General features: G+C 38.2%; 1 protein-coding gene across 1 annotated transcript in view; it reads right to left on the bottom strand.

Annotated features, from left to right (window-relative positions):
• Positions 1–167: 167 nt before the first annotated feature.
• Positions 168–24,060, bottom strand: part of rps6ka2 (ribosomal protein S6 kinase, polypeptide 2) — a 31,417-nt gene continuing 7,524 nt past the window's right edge. Inside the window, exons 3-21 of the mRNA XM_046837361.1 lie at positions 23,565–23,646; positions 21,415–21,495; positions 21,147–21,226; positions 16,929–17,035; positions 15,316–15,353; positions 15,010–15,152; positions 12,876–12,946; positions 12,208–12,296; positions 10,294–10,358; positions 8,649–8,751; positions 8,059–8,189; positions 6,443–6,568; positions 6,112–6,201; positions 5,715–5,873; positions 5,333–5,494; positions 3,564–3,640; positions 2,288–2,405; positions 1,828–1,965; positions 168–1,449 (exon numbers count right to left, since the gene is read on the bottom strand). Coding sequence (XP_046693317.1) covers positions 1,324–1,449; positions 1,828–1,965; positions 2,288–2,405; positions 3,564–3,640; positions 5,333–5,494; positions 5,715–5,873; positions 6,112–6,201; positions 6,443–6,568; positions 8,059–8,189; positions 8,649–8,751; positions 10,294–10,358; positions 12,208–12,296; positions 12,876–12,946; positions 15,010–15,152; positions 15,316–15,353; positions 16,929–17,035; positions 21,147–21,226; positions 21,415–21,495; positions 23,565–23,646 — 1,986 coding nt within the window. The 3' untranslated portion in view covers positions 168–1,323. The remainder of the gene's footprint in view (positions 1,450–1,827; positions 1,966–2,287; positions 2,406–3,563; positions 3,641–5,332; positions 5,495–5,714; positions 5,874–6,111; positions 6,202–6,442; positions 6,569–8,058; positions 8,190–8,648; positions 8,752–10,293; positions 10,359–12,207; positions 12,297–12,875; positions 12,947–15,009; positions 15,153–15,315; positions 15,354–16,928; positions 17,036–21,146; positions 21,227–21,414; positions 21,496–23,564; positions 23,647–24,060) is intronic.

Here is a 24,060-nt window from a genome sequence, read left to right on the forward strand (position 1 = left end):
AAATAAATTTTCCACTAAAAATGTATACAATATATATATATATATATATATATATATATATATATATATATATATATATATATATATATATATATATATATATATTTAATTGCTGTAAAACAAGCAATTAAAAATAAAAATATATATTGTATGATAAAGAAGCACACAAAAAACCCAAAGTATTTTAAATTAAATAAATATAAATAAATAAATAAATAAATAAATTTTCCACAAAATCTGTGTAATGCATACAATGTATAAATTTTTGAAATTGCTGTAAAACAAGTAAAACATTCAAAAACCACATCATTTCGAAGAGCTTGACTAAAAGCTTAAACAATAAGACGACGCCCAGTTTCACTCCTAAAGCCGCTCACGCCGCATGCATGGTTGGATTTAGAGATAAAGAAATGGCAATAATGCTGCCATCTTTTATAGTCTTGTCTGTTCGCTAAGTCTCCTGCACTTAATATTGCTTTTTTTCCTGCTGTGGTTTCTGTAAAACGTGTGTAAATGTGCTGACTGCCGAACACCTGAGCTATTCAACAAAGCGTTTATTTCCTAGCGCTCACCTACTGTATATGTGGAATGATCAATTGGATAGGATTTAAGAAATATGTGTGTAAAGAAAGTAAAAAAAATGTGCCTTCCTTTTTTTCAATGTATTGTTTGAGCTTCTTGAAGAACTCAAGCATTTTGCATGATGTCAAACTGGCGGTTGTGAGCTTTCCATGAGTTGTGTTAAGTCCAGTGCATATCTAAAGAAGTATTAGAAGTTTTCGATCGCATATTGGCTAAGAAATAACTTGTGGTTGTAGATCTTTTCCCGGCTAAACTATTTCTTTAAGCTCTTCAGTGTTAGTAATTAACATGCACTAGAGTCTTACTGTCCATTACGTATAATCATTTTTGTGGACTTTACTCTACAGCCAGTGCCGGATGACAGCAATCTGGCGTAACATGACAGTAGTCATGTCCAAACATTTCTGCATGGCTCACAGCACATGATGGGCTTCACAGCTTGAGCGTGCAGGTTGTGTTATTTGTGCTCTCGTGTTGGTGATGTTTTCTATCTCTGTCGCTACTCTTTCAATCCCTGGCAGGATTAGAGCAGGGAAGCTCGACGAATCTTGACGCCCTCGGCGTTAATGCGAGCAGCTCTCGGAAGCGAACTTCCCTAAAGCTGTGTATGTGGGGGGAAATTTCGACCTTCTTCAGCGCTCACACGATCCGCTCCCGTATTGTGCATTGATGACTGCCTGGTTCTTCCTCCCAGGCTTGGAATATCTTCAGGGTCTATAGGTGGTGCTGTTGGATCGGGTGCTACAAACAAGTGGATGTCACTCTCTTCATTCCTCTTCTCTGCGCCAGACAGGATGCAAGGACAGGCTCGAGCTTTGGAGCTTGTGGAGTTCGGTTCAGAGCTAAATATGTAGCCGCCATCGCTCCCTTTAAAAGACAATAAAAAAGAGCAGCACTCATTTTGTTTGTCTGATCTACTGTCCAACTGAAGTTCTAAGAGGCCATGCATTATAAAATGTTTCTTCCATGTTTTCTCGTGATCACGACTTTTATGTCGAAACCATGAGGAAAATGAAGTTGTGATAAGAAACCTTTTAAAAAAATTAAAATATCATAATGCATGGCCTCAATGCAGTGTTCCAAAAAACCAGATGGTGGCAATATTGTAACTTTTGTAAATGCATCCTCACACACACACACACACACACACACACACACACACACACACACACACACACACACACACACACTCGGCAACACACAGATTTTAAGAAATATATCCCAAAAAAGGATTCTTTTCTGTACCTTGACTAAGTGCACGTCATGTCGTGTGAGCTGACTCATCGATAACTGCTCTTGGTTTACGATCCAGGGGTGACGGAGGACCAGAGGGGCGGTGAGACGCTGGTGAGGGTCCACATGCAGCATTTTAGTCACGATGTCCTACCAAACACACAAGGAATAAGACCCCATCTGTAGAATGCTGACAGTGTATATGCTGTGTTCTTTAAAAAAAATAAATAAATAAAAATAGCCCAGTTTTTTTCCCCCTCCAATAAACACAAATAATAAATAAATAAACTTTTGATTAATTTTGAAAATGATATAGCTATTTACACTAGCCTGATTTGATTTAAACTGAAATGAGGAAAATTCAATAAAGCAAAGCGGTACTACGCTACACTAAAACAGTACCTTTAGTACTAAACCACCAATTCTGTAAGGTATTTACCAAACAGCAATAACTGTTAGTGACTGTTCTAACCTTAGCATCATCAGACACCATGTCCCAGTTGCCCCCAGAAAGGGTGTATTTGCCACTGCCAATTCGAGCCAAGATTTCCTCTGGGGTATCATCAGGTCCACTGGCAAACGGTGTAAATCTGAGAACGCAAAAAAATGCACATTTGAGCACTTTGTGCAGAAAAATGACTTTTTGTTGAAGCCCAATTTCTAAGAACTATTTTTTAGGTTGCCAGGTTTACTGCGTCTTTCCACCCCCACCGATGCCCTGACTGATTACTCTGAGCTTTAAAGCTCAACAAACAGACAGGAACATTAAATTGTTTCAGCATGGCCTTTCCTCTCTACAGCAGTTGCTGAATTGACCTGGGCTTATGCACTAATCCTTTCAAGCTCCTGCTCCAGAAATGAATGTTTTTTTGTTCATGTGCACGATTTGAGCGGCGAATTGGATTCGCTGGTAGTGCAAGAAAGACGGGTCAGTGCTGGACTTCGGATGAAGTGTCAGGTGTCGGGCAGACGGTGCTGAATCGCTTCAACGAGGACAAGCTGTCATCTTCGCTGAACAGATTAGAAACTAGCTGTGCTTTGCCCGTGGAAGGAGTGCAGGAGTACAGAGCGAAGTGTATACAAGTTTTCTTATCATAATTAAACCCATCTGCTGAAATCCATGTCAGATTGTCAACTAGATAAAAAAGTTAGTTTTGAGGAAAAATTTCCGAAACCCCAACAGGTTTATCGGAGGCTTTGCTAAAACGAACAGCTCCTACAATGTCCTAACTTGGTAGAAAATATGAATTTGTGTCTTTTATTTTATTTAGTTGATGCATCTTGATATCGAACGTTTGATACGATCGCGTAAATGCAGGAGAGTATAACGATGTAGGCCTGGATTTTTGGAACGGCGGCACAAGTTCTTTATTTCTCTATTTACTACTAGAGAGAACTCTATGTCTAATATCAGTCCAAATCATGACCCGGAAAAAAAAGCCATTATGTAAACCATAATCCAGTGAAAATTCCATGTCGGTAGCTGTAGTTACTATAGCAACAAATGTGGATATGCAAGCACATGCAACCATAGGCTGATGAAATAAATCAGATTTGATCCAAACACAGAATAAAACCTAAATTATTGGACCCGGTTTGTTAATTAAGCTTTGTAGCCATGTTAAAGGTCCTGCGTTGTACTGTGGCTCAATTTATATACATATAACATTAATAAATATTTACATTTCTATTGCTGGATGTAGTCTAGACATTAGTGTGTGTGTGTTTTGGAGGAATCATTTACCCACCCTGCAAGCATGGTGTACAGTAAAATTCCCAGACTCCAGATGTCACACGCAGCGTCGTATCCTTGCTTCTTCAGAACCTGCCACACAGAGCGATCGTCTCTGTCAGCTCACAGCATGGTGTTAGCATAACGACTTTATATGTTCATTACCATAACGTCTCGAGCCGACCGAACCGAATCAAGAGACAGCAAGATATATTTTACAGTTCACAATCTGCCTGACAGCTTTTCGGATTTTTAGATATATTTCTGTTTTATACACAACTAAATTCTTTCTATGATTCAAACAGTGTACATGTTAAGCAGATACAAATACAGACACAAGTTGGAGGCACACTTTTCGGAAGGAAGCTTGAGAGATGGATTCACAGAGCATCTGGTGGAGACTTGAGGTGTGCATCAGACTCAGAAAGAAAGGAGGGACAAGTGGAGGAAAGGAAAGGCAATAAAAAAGCTAAATTCAAATACATTTTAAAAGTTTATAACACCTGACTGTATTTATATCAATTCAGTTTTATTTGTATGGTGCTTTTAGACATTTTGTTTAAAAAATAGCTTTGCAGAGAATTTATAAATTTTGTGCATATAAGTTTTCCCTAATAAGTGAGCCAGTGATGATGGTAGCAAGAAAAAAACCCTGAGATGGTAAGAGGAAGAAACCGTAAAAGGAACCAGATTTAAAAGAAAACCCATCCTCATCTGCACCATCCATGACCATTGTACTTATTGCGTATAATCCCATTTCCGTGTACTGTTTATTTATATTCATATTATTCATATAATATTATTAATTCATTATTTTTATTTACTCATATATAACATATAACCTTACCAACCTGTACATATGTAAACATTTTACACTGCTACCACTGCACTTCTGGGTAGATGCTAACTGTATTTTGTTGCCTTGTACTGTAACATGTGTAATGACAAAACAGTTGCATTTTATCTAATAAAATATTAATAAAATACAGTCTGTTGATATTAATTACAGATAAAATACATTCTCATGCATCAGAAATTAAATGTCCATCTAGTGGCAGTGTCCAGTACTGCAGTCTGCACGCAAAAGTGCTCTGTTGTTTTAAAAAAAAGTTCAGTGAACCCTGATTGCTATCTCTTTTTTTAATATTTCTTCTTATGATAAATTTGTTTTAAAAGATTGAATACAAGGGTTTAGCTAGTTGACGGGTTAGGATGCACTTTCTAACATTGAACTAAAGCTATTATAGCAAGTGTTCTGCTGCAAAAGAAGAAAGAATGGCTTTTTACTTGTCACATGTACATTACAGCACAGTGAAATTCTTTCTTAGTATATCTTAGTGTTCAGGGTCATACAGCAAACCTGGAGCAGAGAGCATTAAGAGCCATGCTCAAGGGCCGAAGAGTGACAACTTGTTGATACTGGGGCTTAAACCTCCAACCTTTCAATCAGTAATCCAGAGCCTTAGCCCCTGAGCTACCACTTCCCTGGTTTTTGCATATCCCAGATTGCTAGGAAGCTGGGGTCAGAGCTCAGGGTCCACCATGATACAGCGACTCTGAAGCAGGTATGGTTAAGTGCCATGCTTAACAGTAGCAGCTTGACGATGCTGAGGTTTGAACCCTCGGACCATATGAGCATTAGGACCTTATGGCTTAAAGACTTCGAAACCACAAAATGGGAATGAAACATGTCTTGTTGTCCTCTCATATATTACAGTCATTGTTTACACCCCAGTACACAGATGTGTATAAAAGTGGTAATAAGAGAAGAGGAGATTTCACTACCTCTGGAGCCACAAAGTTGGCAGTGTAGCACGGGGTCATAAGGAGGCCGTTCTCAGCCCGGAGTTGTTTGGCAAAGCCGAAGTCACAGATCCGTATCGACTCTGGGTCGCCCATCTCATCCACATACAAGATATTGCTAGGCTTTAGGTCTCGATGTACAACCTGGACAAGAACAGAAAGATAAATCAATAGTGTAAATATGAAACACAGCAGATCATGCTGATTTGCAGGACAACATCTATAAAACAAGGCACGTTTATTCCGATTCATTCAGGCCATGCAGCTTATTATAGCAATCATTTTCTTTCACACAAGAATAATTGCACAAAACATGGAGTCTTGAGTCCTGTATGTGTGTGTGTGTGAAATAAAGTGGACGGACCCCCTGTGAGTGTAGATACTCCACAGTCTTGGTAATGGTGCAGAGCACAGCAGAAGCCTCTCGCTCTGAGAAACCTTTGTGATGCAGGATGCGGTCGAGCAGCTCGCCTCCACGCATCAGTTCCATAACCAGATAGACGAACTTGCCATCATCGTAGACCTGCATGCAGCAACACACACACACACACACACACACACACACACACACACACACACACACACACATATCTTATTGCTTATTTTAATGTCCTTTTCTACTACACAAGATGCATAAATGATGCTTTTATTTTATTTTCATTCTCAACAGAACCATTTTTTTCTCTAGCTAATTTTTGCCTGAAAAACCATGGTTCATAAAACACATTTATACTGCTTGTAACTCGGACATGCTGACTAACGTCTTTCAGGGTGATGATGTTTGGGTGTTGTCCATATCGCAGCAGGATCTCGATCTCCTCCGACGGGTCCTTCTTCGCTCTGTCTATGATCTGAAATAAAAATGACTGTGTGTGTGAACAGACAACAGTGTGTGTGTGTGTGTGTGTGTGTGTGTGTGTGTGTGTACAGCTTTTATTTTTGTAAGTAACACAGCAGTAAAAAGGAACTAGAGATAGAAATTAAATCCACCGAATACACAATACACATTTTATATACACAACCTACAGTGTCAAATATTATGTGTAATAATATGAACCAGTTGAAGAGAAAAAATAAATAAATTTGCCTTACTTTAACAGCATATTCCACACTGGTGATTCTGTGCACACAGCGTTTGCATACTGAATACGATCCCACGCCGATGTCCTCTTTTATTTCATAGCCATCGGTGAAATGGATGTTGTTGCTATGAAGTTGCTTGAATGCAAAACAGAAACACTGTGTGAACATTATTCTCATTTTACATGTAAAAAAAAAAGTCTTACAAATAGAAAAAGGGAAGCGTTCTTCAAAATGTTGCATTCAATACTTTCTTTAATTAAATATAGTTTAAATTGCACTGCATTTCAAAAAATACATTCTATAGTATAATAAAAACTCATTGCTCGCAATCCTCAGCAGAACCTTTTTTTTTTTTTTTACATATCCCCATGCTGTGGAAAGTACAGTATAGACAGATATTTCTTGGCCTATTATGAGCCCCAGCAGGGACACTTGCAATCATAAAACCCCTCAAAACCATTCAAAGCCTCTGCTGCCTTCACAGATAAACCCATAAAATAGTCTGGTGAGTCTGAAAAATCAATCTGTTCACGGAAAAGGTTCGGACAAATGCTCACACTCTGCAGGTTCAATGTAAGTAAGGAATGGTCTTGTTGAGTGACGTCAGTGCTGTAGTCAGTAGCGCTCACTCGCTTGGATGCAAATTAGCATGCAAAACAGGAAATCACTGCCCTCATTGTTTTCTGAAAGCTGTTTGAAAACAGCCTCTTTGGAAAACCACTGGTCAGCAATTGCACACCAGGATATATACTTAACTCTAAAACTAATGACACCCCTCAAAAAACTTAGCAATGAATGGATTCATGAAGCTATTGGTCTAGTTCATGAAAGAGACTCAAAATATACACAATCCAGCAATATATTGTTACAGTCTTCCTCTTGAAATGATCCCTCTTCCCAAACATTTTGAACCAAAAATGCTTTGCATGCATGTAGAGCCAAAAAAGACTCAATCATGGTGTTATCTGACCAGGACTTCTCGCCATAGATTCTTCGAATAAGCTTCCATCACTGAAACCCTCAACAATGTAGGAAAGATAATGAATAGATATTCGGTGTTGAGAATGAGGATGGGTTCCTTTCATGGTTTCTTCCTCATGTCATCTCAGTCGCCACTGGCTCACTCATTACCAATAAACTTAGAATTATAAGAAAAAAAACGTATATGCACTAAAGTTATACATTTTTTAATACAACTTTATCTCTATAAAGCTGCTTTGAGACAATGTCCATCGTCTTAGATTATATTCCAAATTATTTCATTTATAGAAATGTGCAGTCGAGGGTTAAGAGCCTTAATTAAGGGCCCACCATTGGTAGCTTGGTGGTGCTGGGATTTGAACTCGCAACCTTTTGACCAGTCCATCATTTTACCCAAGGAGCTAACAATACAATGCAACAATAAAATAAACATTAAAGGTTCAAAATATTTAAAGCTATACAAAAAATGCATGTTTTATGTAAGAATTGTATATAGTCACATACTCTACTGTATAATACAATATTTAAAAAATATTGTAAAAAAAGGAAAAAAAGCATTATATCGTTTGCAGATACCTCTAAAAGATTAACGGGGAAATATGAACAAGTGCAGTTCTTTTTAGACTAAATACACTGTTTTTTACCTGCACTATAGGATTAATGGAGTTTGGTCTGGTCTCTGCTTTACTCTGCTCCTGTCCCAGATTGGTGGCCACAAAGCTGAATCCACGGAAAAGCTGATGTGCATTAGCACTGGGAGGGACACCAGGCGAGTCTGAACACACACACACACACACACACACACACACACACACACACACACACACACACACACACACACACACACACACACACACACACGTTTAGAAACGGGGACACGGATTCTGCATGAACAGAAAGTCACAAATGATCAGATGTGTATGGTATGAAGCGACTTTCACAAGGTCCTAACAGATCTGCAGTTCATGCTCTCAGTGTCACGTTGGCTGAAAGCAGATGGTTACATCACACCAAATCCTGACATGCTAAGAAACGTCTGACTGATAGCTGTGTTGAAATGGAATAGAAAGCTGAGCGCCATGGTAACTGGTATATGATAGCCATCAAAATTGTGTCCGAAAATAATGTGTAGCCACTTTCATTTGTTTTTTTGGCTTTGAGCAAAAGAAAAAAAGAAGAGAAAGATGAAAACCAATGACGCATCCAATCAGGAAAGATCTGAATCGATTTGCACCTGTTGGAGTGCGGGACGTGAATTCAGGGTCGAAATGGAAAGTGTCCTCTGGTCTGCCGACTGCTGGTTTGAATGGAGGTTTGATTTCCTTCCTGTATAATTTCTGTCGGGTAAAAAGACACAATCAGCTGTTTTGTAATTGTATTTTAAATGGATCAAAATGCTAAGCTTCAATTCCCAGACGATTGTCTACAGCCTATTATCTTACACACTCACAACCTGAGCTGAGAGAACAGATTAACATTTTGGCGGGGAACAAAATGTTGTCACAATGGTAGGAATATATGACAATTTTGCAGATAATATTTTTTATAAAAATTAAACAATTATTTTTGTTTGCTGAAGTTGTAAGGTTAGAGATGTGTAGGCACAGCATTAGTTAACTACATTAATAATGAAGTCAAGACCATTGTGTGTGTGTGTGTGTGTGTGTGTGTGTGTGTGTGTGTGTAGTGGAAAAAGATTTCCAGAAAAAGATCTTTAGTTCTAAATGCCCACACTTGTAAAAAACTTGCACAATCCCTTCCCTGCTTTTATTTTCTCTCTGATTTCATCTTTTTGCCAACACCCACCCACCAGCCAGATCTCTTGTATCATACAAAAGCTGCAAAATGGGAAGAACGAAAGCTAACACGTGCTTCCACTGAGACACGTGAAGCCAGCCACCCACATCATTTTTTAACCTGCTGCTCATGCTGCATCATGGGTCGGCGTTACACTCTTTAAGGAAAGTGCTTTCTGCCCTCTTTTGCATACAAGAGCTCCAGGATGGCTACCTGCAATTAGCTAGAGACAGTGTGATTGATAGTGGAGAAAAAATGTGCAATGTTTGTGCAAACCGTGCAAGACAAAAGATAAATACACAAAATACACAAAATAGCATTGACTATTATACAGTCTGTATATGTTATACAGTACAATGGGAAAACATATACACAAAAAGATTCCAGTCCTTTGTTCTGTTATGTAGTTCAATGCTGTGTGATGTTTTATGTAGCATCAGGGTTCTGGAAAAACATTGTCTCATTTCAGTGTGTACTGTGACTTGAAAGTGTATAACAGGGGTCACAAACATGGTGCCCGGAAGGACCACATCAGTCGCCCGCAGGCCTTTTCTAAAAATAGCCCACCATAGCGCCACTTACCAGTGAGCTGCATCTAATTTTTTTTTGTTGCTAATCTTTTTTAAATCACACTTACATTGGTTTATAAGTTATATAAGTTTATATAGTTATATAAATAAAGTTTTGCATATTGATATTGATCTACTTTTTTTAAATCATTGTTGATATTAATTGTGAGAAATCATTAACAAGATCAGTGTCTTCACATAAATATCATTAATTATTAATAATAACATATAATTAAAGGTAAATTGAGCAGATTTGTTATTTCAGAAGTGTGCATCAAACTGGTAGTCCTTCACGTTAATCAGTATGCAAGAAGTAGCTCTCAGTTTCAAAAAGATTGATGTATAAAATCCCTCCCACCTAGACAGCAAGGCCTATTTTACTCCATTGGCTCCAGGTTATGAATGGATCTGGCATTATTAGGTAATCGAGAGACTATGCTTTCTGTTACATCATCTTATTCTGGTTTTCTTTATTACATTCAAACCAGCAGGTTGTCAAGAGAGCCGACTTACATTCCAGTCAATGTTTGTGAAGAAGTGGTGCCTTTTGATTTCTTCCACTCCATCAGGTCCAGCTCCTATAGAGAAGTCAGAGAGGCAAAGATCAAACCATCATACCATCATCTGCCATATTATCTATCAAATGAAGTAGACCTAGAATTGAGTAGACTTTTTTCATTTGTTTCTTGTATGCACAATAAATATCCTGAAAGTCAATACTCTGGGTTAAAGCCATCCAGCTAATCGATTACATCAATTCATTAACATGCCACATTATACATTTTTGCATTCACTATCTGGTTGACTCTTCTCAGCTCCTTTCTAGAAGAACATTTTGAATGACGCATCAGTTTTCCAGATTTTTCTTCATAACCTTGTTTCTGGTGGGTATATGTATAAGCTGAAAGTTGCCTGTTTTAATAGTTAATACAAGACTTAGACCTGTATAATTGTACTCAGCATGCTACCACTACTGATTTTCATTCTGCTTCATGAATAATACAGAGAGTGATTCTCAGAGTCACATTCAATCACTGCTCACACAAACGGTCTGCACCCGAGCCTCGGCGTGAATCTCCTCAGGCTTAAATAAGGTCTATTTCTAGCACTGTAGTGGAGCACTTTGACATGAGAAACCGGGTGTTCTACAGGACTGACATATAAAACTTTAACACGTATTAACTCAAGCCTAAATAGAAGACTTAATTGCAAGCTAAAATTATCAGGGCCATCTAGAGGGCATCCAGTAACCTCGTGATTTTCACGTACTTTGATTGGATGGTCTGAGCGCACTCTGCATCCGTAGCAAACTGCACAAGCTCAAATATATTAGTGTGGATTTAATAGCTTTTTAAAAAAACAACTGTTTTCTCTACACTTGTGCAAAGCTGTAAATCACCAGACAACCATCTCTCACAAAAATCATGTTCATTTCCAGAGCAGAAGCATGAGCTCATGTTCAATCAGAACCCTGTACTCATTGTGGACCATCATCCATTATAAGAGACAACACAAGGGATTCTGGCGCGTGCCAAATATTATAAAAAAACAATTCGATGACACAAGAAGGAAATCAGAATCAGCTTATGGTCTCAGCGTACTTCATGCAGAGACCCCGGTTCGGCTTTTTCCACAAACAATATGATGTAATTGCGGAGCAAACGGACACCGTGTGGAGGCTTAGCTTGTTGTCATGCACATGGCAGCTGTGCCAACTCTGCGGATGAACACTATGCAATCTGGGCTTGCCTCATGCATGGGTATGCCTAGAAGAAGACCTGGAATGCTTATAATCTAACACATTATGAAAATTAATCTAAAGCTAAAGGGTGTACCTTGTTCACATAATTCAAATAATGAGTTTGGGAATTATTTTGCAGGCAATATTAATGAGGAGGTGGTAGTTTAATGGTTAAAGCATTGGACTTTGGATCTGAAGGTCATGAGTTCAAATAAAAAAAAATGAATGTAAGTCGGTCTGGGTAAGAGCGTCTTCCAAATGCCGTAAATGTAATGGCGTTCATGGTCAGAATTGTTTGAGCATTTGTACACAAACTGCACATTTATGCCATACACCAGATTTCTGTAACATAATTTTCACTAGGTAGGAAAAAACAAAAACTTTATGATCAGTAAATGTGAAAAAATCTTCAGGCGTAAGAACAGTCAGTGAATGAGTTACATACGAATACGAGATACAGTATATGTTCAATATGATATTTAATGAATTTTAGTTCGCCGGTTTAAATAGCTAGCTTCGTTCAAGGATTTTCAACCTCAGGCCTTCAGTTCCAAAAAAAATGCCATCAGTTTTTGCAAAACTTGTTTATACCCTAAAGGCATCATGCTGCTGAGAGTAATATTGAAGTTTTATCCTGGTGTACATCCATGTGATTAAAGGTGTGGTGCAAAATTCATATATATTACCTAATCTGTTGGTTGGATTCCTTTTAAAAAGGGCTCGCAGCAAGCTTTGCACCTCTGGGCTTAAGAATTGAGGCATGCCAAGCTTTGCTCTAAAAGAAAAAACAAATGCCATATTAACCATACGTCTACCCAGATTAAAAAACATTTACAAGATACATTGCCTAAAATCTTGGTTAAAACAAAACCGAAGTAACCTCACAACATTGTATTTTATACGTTTGTTATATTCCCAGATCTGCCAACATTTATGTATTTAGCAATGGAGCTCCACGAGCGAGATGGTTTCATGCTAGCATGAGTTATCACTACAAAATGAGTCAATAGAGCAGTCATGTTGGGTCAAGTAAAATTAAAGATGACCCAACTGAAATATAAATGTGAAATGGTTCGAGTAAATATTGTGAACTTTCTGTTATTAAGTGACCCTTCCTTGAAGCCCTGCTCCCTTCCCTTCATCACTTTCTGTCACAGCAATTGGAGAAAACTGTGGGTTAATTACTGTGAAATGAGGTCTATCAGCTGATAAGAGTAAATCACCCTGCCATGCTCACTCAAAAACTTTTAATAGTAAATCACACACAGCGAAAAAAATCATGCAATTCATTCACCAGTTCATCCACAAGAAATTCATTCACTAGATGTTACTAAACACTCAAGTCAAACCTTACTTGAGAATAAGCGCCATGGTCTCCTTGCGGTCTTTGCCTTGAAATGGCAGCGATCCAGTCAACATTTCAAACTGGAGGACAGAAAAAAAACGCCAGTTAGCCTTCGGTAAAGAAAACAACATATACATACAGAGAATCGGCTCACCCAGGTAGCGCCTTCTGCCTGTATTTGAGGTTGCGTAACCAAAACTTCCCTGAGATATTAGGACACAAGCCAGGGCTCAGTCTGCTGGAGATGTTGCTAAATTTATACATTTGCTAGTTGATGCCCACTACAAAAAGAAGGCCAACGAATAGCATAAGCTGAGATGTGCAGCATATTTGATATATAAAAAAAGAAAAGTGTTATCTAATAAGAATGGGGTCAAAAGGATCATAAAAATGACTGCATTTATTTTTTATTCAAACTGAAAAGCATAAAAAGGGTATTTGTTTTCAGTTGGAGCATCAAATCATCATTTGTTCCCTCACTAAAATTGCATTTAATTTAAAACGCCGTTGTTGTTGCATTTGAGAGAATTATTTTGCTTTATTTGGAGGAGGGTCCAGGGCTGAGCACAGCACCAAATATCACGTAACTCACCCGTGCATCATCAAGTTGTTTAACCTTGGGAAAATAAAAAAAGACTGAAGCTGAGTCTGAACTCTGAGGTCGAGTCAACCTGAGCCATGCTGCCTGCAAAGGCTGTCACCTTTACTTCATTGCATTTGTAGAGCTGCAAATAACTACGGCTATGATGATGTGCTAGTGTCTTAAAAATAAATCTGCTGACTCGTATGCTTGAATCTGCCCAGAGAGGCAACACTTTGTTTTTGCTACCAGGCGTCATGAAACGTCTCTGCTAAAAGTCTGTCATTAATAATTAATCGATCATGCTGGCTTGTAAAACATATTCTAAGCATTTCACTACTGTCTTTTATCAGCTGTCTATTAGTGCAGGAATTGTGAGCATAATAAAAATAATGCCTGTATAAGATATTATTTTCCATGTTATACCCAAATGGTTTTCAGTATTAACAAGAATACAACATTTTTTGGTGGTACACAAATATCTTTGGTACTTTTCACTTCACCTACAGTTCTTGAGGCAGAATAGAACAAATAGCCCCTATGTTATTCTAACTTTTTAATGCAAATAAATTTTAACGGCACAAATTTTTTTAATGTGCGATTGATGCAGCGCGCATTTCTGTTTGACCATTTTAATAAAAATATAAATAAATAGAAAATTTTAAAAGCGTCAACACACATTAGATTTTGTATGTCTTTTCTTAACATTTTTTAATATATAAAAAAAACAATACACTGAAAAATAATGTTTAATCCCTAAACATTTGTTTTACTGATGCGCCAAGTCTCAAATCAAGCACCGAAATCCAACCTAAATGCACACATCCGGCAATTAAAACCGTCCGTGTGGAAACATAAAAATTCCGTTTGGTATCCTGATGATTTACTTAATTTAAACATTTAAAACAGCATTTCTTTAAAACATTCATAAGAATATTTCGTCTTCATGCTCTATGTTGAGTTTTTTTTTACACTAAGAATAAACATACATTTGCATGAAGCATTAATATTTGTCCATTCCTATGTTGATGAGTATTCAAAACTTGAAAAGTATTAATTTTAGGTACATTTAGAAAAATAAAAATGTGCGATTAAGTTGCGATTAATCACGAGTTAACTTGTGACAATCGTGTGATTAATCTCGATTAAACATTTGCAGTGTTGCAATATAACGGTCATATTATTATGTACTAATTATTATGTACTTATGTGTTTTTTGCGAAAAAGTGCAGGGCTCAGGCATGTCTTGAGGAGGAATGTGCCCATGTGAACATGTGTGAGTTTTGTCCCTGAGCAATTGTGTAGTGTCTAGACTTTCTCAAAGCAACAGCACACAAGCGATTAAAGTGTGAGCAATCCTTTCACATTACAAATAGTGCCTCAGGAAGTCTACTTTCCTTTACTCTCCGCTATGGTTGTGTCATTCATAGGTAAGAAACGCTGTCTTTCTATAGTTAATAACTTCCTATAAAACAATATTCATCTTTTCTTCTGTTTACTGATGATAAAGGCTTCCGTAACTTGATAGTCTTGCATCCAACTAGCTCATCCTTTAATACTTACCATCAGAACGCCAAACGACCACCAGTCTGCACTTTGTGTGTGTCCTCTTCTATTGACTACTTCTGGAGCCATATACTCGATGGTCCCACAGAACGAGTACGCTCTCTTGTCGTGATCTATTGCTTCCTTACTCAGACCAAAATCTGAAATGGAACAAGGCGGATGTCTCTCTTTAACTGATTCTGGTAGATACTAAACTGCATTTGGTTGCTGTGTACCTGTACAATGCAATGACAATAAAGTTCTATCTACCAACCAACCAACCAACCAACCAACCAACAAGTAGTGGGAAAGAATATCTCTTACCAGTGATCTTTATATGACCCTCCTCATCGAGAAGAATGCTGTAAAAAAAATTTAAAAAACACATTTACTCCATTCTTCTAAAGAAAGAAATCTGCGGATGAGCTCAGCAGAACAAGTTTTTCTTCTGAGGTGTGTGCAAGCTGATTGAAGATGTTTGTCCTCATGAATCGAAGTTCAATGTCCTACGGTTTGTCTCTAGCTACACGCCATTAATCATTTGCTCTGAGAACAGCATGCGCACGCTGCCGTTCTCCAAGGAACCCTATGTTCCATATACCTCCTCATACCCTTGTCCCCTTGAGGAAAAATGAACATGAGGAGGATTATCGCTCTGTTTATCCTCTATGGAGAACCGGTTCAGAGTACATAGTGTTTAAAACTCTGCAAACTGTGAAACCTGAAAGAAAAAAAGTGTTGCTGTTTGCACAAGCAGAACCCTGGTGTAGATTTCAGACGTCTATGAGGAGAAAAAGAAAGCTTCTACTTTGCCTCTAAATCTGGCCCAAACACAGCTTCTGTGTTAATCACACCTGAGCACCTGGGCGGATTTCTTTTTTATCAAAGCAAGTGGTTATATCACCTCAGCTGAACTGCAGGATTGCCAGTGGAATGATGCTGAGGTTTTTATATGAGGGGCATTTAATCCAAACGATGCTTCTGCAGCCTATAACTGGTGTAAAAACTGTAAACCAGACAGACAGAATTATCTATTAAAAGAATGCCTTTGTTATTCATTTGCTTAACGCCATACTGTGATTATTAAAAAGAACCCTTATTAATTATTAGAATCTCTTATAACACCTATTAAGATCTGAGGATACAAAGCAAGAAATCTGAGATCCACAGTCCTTCACCCTCTCATCACAGGTTTTCAGTTGTGGTTAAACGTGTTGTTGTTGTGAAGCTCATGTCCATAGTTTGATTCTCTGCTCACAAACCATTTTAAGATGGACTTGGATATCCGATTTTGTTTGTGTCTTGCCATGATATGAGTTCTAACCTCTTGGCAGGTCTAGTCAGATTTTTATTTCATTTCATTTTCATCTCCTGGTACTTCAAGGAGTCCATGATGTGACATATTCTAATAAGGTTCCCGAGAGCATTTAGACAATACACAGGTCCACAACATGATCCACCAGGTAACATAACAATGTGGTTTAGGTTCTCTCCTGTATTCCCAAGAAAGTGGTAGCTCAGTGGTTGGGTTTCTGATCAGAAGGTCATGAGTTCGAAATCCAAATGTTTAGTGAATTTTAGGTGCTTGTGATACGAGAAAAAAAAATGGTTTCTTATATATTTCCAAGTTATTTGTTGGCATAGAGACGCCGTCTAATTGTAGATTTAAAAAACTTGGCGATCTTAAAAAGATGCCACCTTCCACAAATCTCCATGGAGATGATTAGAATAAAATAGGGAACATGATATTTTCCCACTTTTCCAAACAGTTCAGTATGAGTTTAAGCTAATTAACCACCCAGACTTTGTTAGAATCTTTTTTTTTTTTGTTTGTACCCAAGAACAAAAATAATTGGATGTAGTAGGTGGGTCACATTCTAGCATTGCTGTAGGATATGCACTATGAGGTTTACATGTTTTTTTCTTTTTGCGCTTACTTTTCCGGCTTGAGGTCACGGTAGATAATTCCCAGGCTGTGAAGATGGTCCAGTGCTAAAGCCAGCTCAGCCAGATAGAACTTTACGTCCTCCTCTGTAAACATGACCTGGAGGGGAAAAACAGAAGCAGATCGCCAAAGATAGTGATCAGTATTTAACATGCAGCACTACAACAGGAGAAAAACGAATCCACCAAGACACAAGAAACAAGCAAGGGTTGTGTAGTCTCTGTTTATTTACGCAGAAAATTTCACCTTGCTGCGAAGCTTAATGTTAATTACTGAGAAGATTCATCTGGGTTCTGGACAGGATGTGTTGGGAGGAAGACATCGGCGTTCTAAGGAGAAGAAAATTGGCTCGTGTCGATTGTAATAAGTTCCAGGCAGGAGTGCGGCAGCTGCTGCTGGCAGATTCCAGCAATGGCGATAATTAATTCATATCTTTGTTTTTTTCTTCTTTTTTTTTCTCTCAAGCCTCTGCGCTGAGAATAGTGATTAAATCAAGCTTCACGCATGGCGAACCTAGAGTGCTAAGACTCTGCTCGATCGCACAGTGCTTCTTTAAACAGAAACAGAGATATCGCTAAAAAGGAAAGTCTTGCGCTTCTGAGGTGTGCTGCTTCTTACGCCGAATAGAAAATCATTTAATCAGTCTGTTTTAGTTCAATACATGATCCATACAATAATCATAGAAGGTAGAAGGACAAAAAGTACTGCACTTAATAATGAGCATCAACCTCGATATGCTCAAGTGTTATTTGTTTGCATGGAGGCTGTCCAGGAAGACTGGATGCTTAGCAGAGGGAATGACTTTTATGAATCACAGTCTGTAGAACAGCCATGAAATACTTAACACTCTCAAACTCCAATGTTTTCTCTGGGGTCAGTTAAAACATTACAAATTTAGACCTAATATACGGTCCATGACTTACGACGGAGATGTGCTCTGATGACTCCATCATAACTTAAATATTGTAAGTCGAGACATGGCCCAGCCTACAAAGGAATCTTAAATTATTAATAAATTACAGTACACGACCCCATACCTATCACCATTCTTTAAGACATTACAATTAAGCAAAGCATTTTTCACTGTGATGTATAGACTATACAGTATCTACACTATACGGATTAAATTATTGGGAGATCTGATCTTCCCAGCTATATGTGCTTCTTTCCCAAAGCCAAAGGCAAACACTGGTATAGGACGTCACTTGAGCTAGGAGATGAAACCTGTTCTAGCATATCAGTGCCAGTCTGCACAAAGTAAACTCCATAAAGTGATGCTTTGCATGGGTTGGAGTGGAAGATCTCTTGCTATAGAGCTCTGACCTCAACCCTGTTGAACACCTTTGGGATGAATATGAACGCTGACTGCACCCCAGGCCTGCTCACCTTAACTACATCAATACCTGACCTTGGAGCACAAATCTCCACAAGCAAACTCCAAAATCTAGTGGAACATTTTCCTAGAAGAGTGGCAGGAATTATAAGAGATCAAATTGTGACTTGTAATGCAATGCTCTCAAAGCACATACCATACTTATGACCAGGTGTACAAACTTTAGGCAATATAGTGCATGTATGCGAGTGAGTGGAGGGCGGAGCATACGCTGCTAGGTTTAAAATATTTTTACCATTTTCTCTTATTGCAGTGTAAGATCAAAAAAATTTTAAGAACCATCGTAACATGGAGACCATCTGTATATCCAATGCATGTGCATGATGTTTTCACATTTCAATAATTAAGATTTGATTTCCTTTTTTTAGTCACCAGGGACCCATTTTGATAGCACAATCCTTGTTTTTCTCATGCCACGTCGCCTTTGCAATGCCCCTTCATGTGAATGCAAATTCGCAGCAACTGGGTCACATGACTCCCTATCACAGTCATAATGATGCTTAATTAGAGCACTCTGTTTTACAATAAAGCTCCATATCAATGAACCTCTGCAAACAAAGAACTGGTTCTGTGCTGTAAATAAAGAAGCTCTTGCCCTGTTTGCTGACCGCCTACCTTTAAAAATGTTTGAGAACGCACAAAGCACAGGCCGGGTTCTGGATAAGAATAGGATTGTTGCTTTATAAGGTGTGCAACTCTTATTGTGTTAGAAAGTTCTTAACATTGTATAGATTTAAAAAAATAACTTGTGGCATCTTCTGTCCTATCACCAAGGCAACAAGTTATTCTTGGAAATCTCAATCTATGCACATAGATCAGATTAAGCATCCTCGGTAATCGTAAAGTATCACTGTTTTTCACTCGTACACTGCCGTTTCACCATGGTGTTGAAAAAAGAAAACGCAAGAAAAACATTGTAGAAACAAGAGTCAGAGGGACATATTTGTGAGAGGACAGACATCCATACAGGATTTGGACAATAGTTAGTGTTTACAGCTAAATGCACAAAGTGCAGCCATTTTAAATCAACTACACTGACTACAAAAAGAAAACAATTATATAAAAGGCTTGTCAGTAATAAGCCCCTGAGCATATAGTGGTCTAAACAGCAACCACACAGAGATCAATAATCTGTTTCTGCATTATTTTAAACGGAGATTTGAAAGAAATTTCAAAAGAGTCCATTAGGGAGAATTATAGCAAAGCACTGGTGATGCTAATTACACCATGGTGGACAAATTCATTGGAGAAAAGCTGGCAGACATGTCTCTCATTACCCAGCACTGACTGAATAAATCTCCATTAGGGAAGTATCTTTATTTAGCTACGGTGCTGATATGGCTACTAAAAAGATCTGATCGAAGATCAAACTGGAATTTAAACATTTATTCCATGGCGCTACAGCGTTCACGATGCAGAGTGTGGGTGTGAATTATTAGAACAGCACGATTTTAATGCTATGTGGCAAATTGCTGTAGTATAAAAGGAAAACAATCTGTGTATCATGTATTACACCACTTCGGCATGGGCATTTTCATATTACTCAAATTTCATTCCTGTATAGCGAATTCAAAGACTGTGGTAAAATTAATGTATTGTATTGCAGTCATTCTTACAAGCGATCTTTGACCACTGGAATTAATAATTCAATAATCATGGTTGCATTTTGATTTAGATCCTCCATTTAATCCAGATAACATGTTTAGCTGCATTCTAAGAAATATTAACCCCAACCCCAAGTCTAATCTTAAATGTCCTCATTTCTTATACAAAAATGGCTTGACCAAAACCATTTAACCAACCAAACAACCAACCAAATAAACAAACAACGATCCAACCAACCAGCCATTCGACCAACCATCCAACCAACCAAACAACCAACCATCCATACAAACAAACATCCAACCAACCAACCAACCAACCAACCATCCATACAAACAAACAACCAACCGCCCATACAAACAAACAACCATCCATCCAACCAACCGTCCATACAAACAAACAACCATTCAACCATCCATCCAAACATCCAAACAAACAACCAACCAACCATCCAAACAAACAAACAAACAACCAACCAACCAACCAACCAAACAACCAAACAACCAAACAACCAACTGTCCATACAAACAAACAACCATTCAACCATCCATCCAAACATCCAAACAAACAACCAACCAACCAACCAACCAAACAGACAACCATCCAACCATCCAACCAAACAACTATTCAATCAACATGCGTAGAAATTTTTCTGTATATAATTCTTGTCTTTTAACAGAAACCAAATTATTTTTTCAGCAGTATGTGTACTTTCAGATTATTAGCAAAGTGAACAAAGAGTGCAGGCAGGATGTAGTAAGTGGGAAAGAATGATAGCAGGAGTGATTTGTGAATCCGCAAGAGTGAAAGGAAAAACGGTGGTGAGACCTGCTATGTTAAGAGACTGTGGCATTGACAAAAAGACAGAAGGCAACAGAGTTAAAGATGCTGCCATTTTCATTTGAAGGGATGAAGATGGACAGGATTAGAAATGAGGGAGCATGCAGGTAATATGTTTTGGACACAATTTGAGAGAGGCTAGATTGAGACATTGAGGTCATGTTCAGAGGAGTGACATGGGGTATATTGGTAGGAGAATGCTGAAGATGAAGAGACCAGGAAGGAGGAAAAAAGGAAGACCAAGGAGGTTTATGGATCTGGTGAGGGAAGACATGCAGGTAGTTAAATGAAAAAGGCAGATGTAAAGGACAGGGTGGTTTGGAGAAGGAGTTCTTTCTCATATTTCACATAGACATGAGTAGATATAGAACTAACCTCTTTGGAGAGACGGGTGAAGAGATCGCCTCCTCTGAGGAAGTCCAGGATGAGATACAGTTTTCCCTCAGTCTGAAAGGCTGCAGGAAACCGCACATTACATTAGTACTGCACTCTTCCTGGCCACACAGTTGGCTGGAAGGCTATACATATTTCATGCTGCACTGATAAACTATTCCAGACCAATACTCACACTGTCTCTACTATATTTAATATTTATAATAATTAGTGTATCTGAGTTTTTAGCAGGGAAGCAGTGACGGCTCACCGTAGTGAAGTTTCACAATAAAGGGATGATTCACTTCTGCAAGAATGTCCCTCTCCATTTTGGATCGCACTCTGTCACGCACTTGATAGACAGCAGGAGAAGAAAAGGTCATTTGCAAAAAATAAAACATGCACTGTAAGCTAAATATTCTCCCAAATTCATTCTTTCCCAAGCCTCAGCCTTTTGACTGGGATATTTTACACTTGTGCATAAGAAATGCTGCTGTAATTATTATAGAATAACAGTATCATGTATATGATGATATGTGGTTTATAATTGCACACAGTAAAAAGATGGATTCCCTTTTGATCGTGTCTGAATTTCAGTGAAATCCACAGTGGATTGCAATTACGAACAACCTTCTAATGGGTTCTGTGAAAGCTGCTCCTATTTTGCAAAGAAAATTTGCCAACCAAATGACAGAACCCCCCCTCCATTCAAAGCCATCTAGCTTCAAGACCACTACCAAGTGAAGAGAAGAGTAGAGAAATGTAGAAGAAACGGAGAGAAGAGAACATAAATGTCGATGAGTGAAAAGAAACAAAGAGAAAAGAAATAAAGAGAAGAGAATTAAAAGAGAAAGAAACTATAGAAAGAGTAGAAAAATGAAGAGAAGAATGGTAGCAATGGGAAGAGAAAGAAGAGAAGGTGTAAGGAACAGTAGATCTGCTTTGTGTAGATAAAGAAGAGTTGGTTGGTGCTATGGAGTCGCTCATGGTGTTATTTTTCACCCATAAGCACTTGAAGAACTCGAAGAAGCACAGACGACTTTGTAAAAGCTGTGAAAAAACTCCAATGTTTAAAATATAAATAAGAGTCCAGGAAGTAACCATGGTTACGCAAAAGGACTTACGTGGGTTGTGCACACTTGGGAAAAGGATGCCTCTGAAAAGGGACACCAAGAACTACCATAATGATAAACTGATTATTGCAATTATGGTGCGACTTAAGAAAGGAATATAAAAGGGGAAAAAAATGTCTTATTTTAGATAGAATTTTGTTCTTAACAGAGCAATAAGCAGTTATGTGGAAAAAACGGACGAACACTAAGACGATTTTTTTTTTTCCTTCAGTGTAAAAGGCAGTTTTCGTCAGTTCCGTTTTATGAAATAGAAAATCGTTCAGCTGAATCCTGGACTGTCCTGCTTCTCCGAGTCTGTGATTCAAAATCTTGTTCTTGTCTGACAGAAGTGGAACACAATGTGAAATTGAGCTGCTCTTTTTGGATTTTGAGATGCTTCTTTGCTCCCCTTGGGTGTAAAGAGTGGTTATTTGAGTTACTGTGTCAATTTCCTGTCTGTTACCAGACCTATTTTGTTTTTTGCACCATTCTGAGTAAACAATAGAAAGGTTGTGCATGAACTTCAGAGAAAGTCTCTGACACCAACAAAATCACTGAGATCTTCACATCCTTTACCATTTACATTTCTGGCATTTGGCAGACACCCTTATCCATAGCGACTTACATTTAGCTCATTCATTCATACAACTGAGCAGTTATGGGGTTAAGGGCCTTGCTCAGGGGCCAAAAGGTGGCAGATTTGGTGTGGCTGGGTTTTGAACTCACGACCTTTGGGTTCAAAGTCCAATCCCTTAACCACTAAGGTACCACCTTCACATGATTTATGTATCGTGTATCATCATTTCATGCATTCGATTTGAGTTGCTGCCACCCGACGAATGATTACGAGCGCGCAGATGTGCAGATGTTCCAAAAAACCTGCTTGTTTTTTGAACAACTGGCAAGCAAATTACCAAATGCTCCTTTGCATCCGTTGGAAGCATCCTCCCCACATGATTTACATTGGGAAACTGTATCTCTTTCCATTCCCCCTGCCTCTCTGTAGAGTCGCTGGAGATTTGCCGAATAATGACAACTCTGCAGGATCGCGTAAGCACTTGAGCTGCCACTCCACGGTCCGAAATCAAAAGCGCCTTTAAAAAGCTTCCCCTGAACATTTTTAGCTCCTTCATCACATCATATAATTACGAGTTACATGAAAACACACACTTCACTGAAAATTGCTGAAGGGTGATTTATTACAGGGAAGATTGACTAACGCTATGTTCCCGTTCTTCCTCTTCGACACGCATAATATTGGCTTTATTTGTAATATTTGTAAATGTTCTACTCGAAGCAAAGGCATTACCTTTCAGTGTGGCCTTTTTTAACACCTTCATGGCATAGAGTTGGCCTGTGTCTGAGCCTTTAATTTTTCTCACCAGAAATACCTGTAAATAAATAACAAAGATACACGTTTCTTTTTACATATTCATAAATTCATATTACATAGTCATAAAAACACTATATATATATATATATTCAATATGGTCCAAATAGTTCACTTTTGTTTCTTTGGTTCATCAAATTTAATTTGATTAAAATTTAATCAAACCAGACGTTTTTTTTTTCTGTTGTGTCTGCAGGAAGTTACAGCTCTACCTCTGCCATGTTAATCTGTATTCTATGTGACACTCAATACACGCCTTGATTTCTGTAGCGTTGTGATACGTCATATTCACGTAGCAGCAGCGGTGCTGAGAGAACTCGCTCGAGAAACAGTTTATTAAAGAGTAAATAAATCTGCATATAAAATATTGTTTACGAATCATTGGCCACTTTCTATATAATAAAAGTATAGCGCA

This window comes from Silurus meridionalis, chromosome 2 (assembly GCF_014805685.1).
Source record: "Silurus meridionalis isolate SWU-2019-XX chromosome 2, ASM1480568v1, whole genome shotgun sequence".
Classification (NCBI taxonomy): domain Eukaryota; kingdom Metazoa; phylum Chordata; class Actinopteri; order Siluriformes; family Siluridae; genus Silurus; species Silurus meridionalis.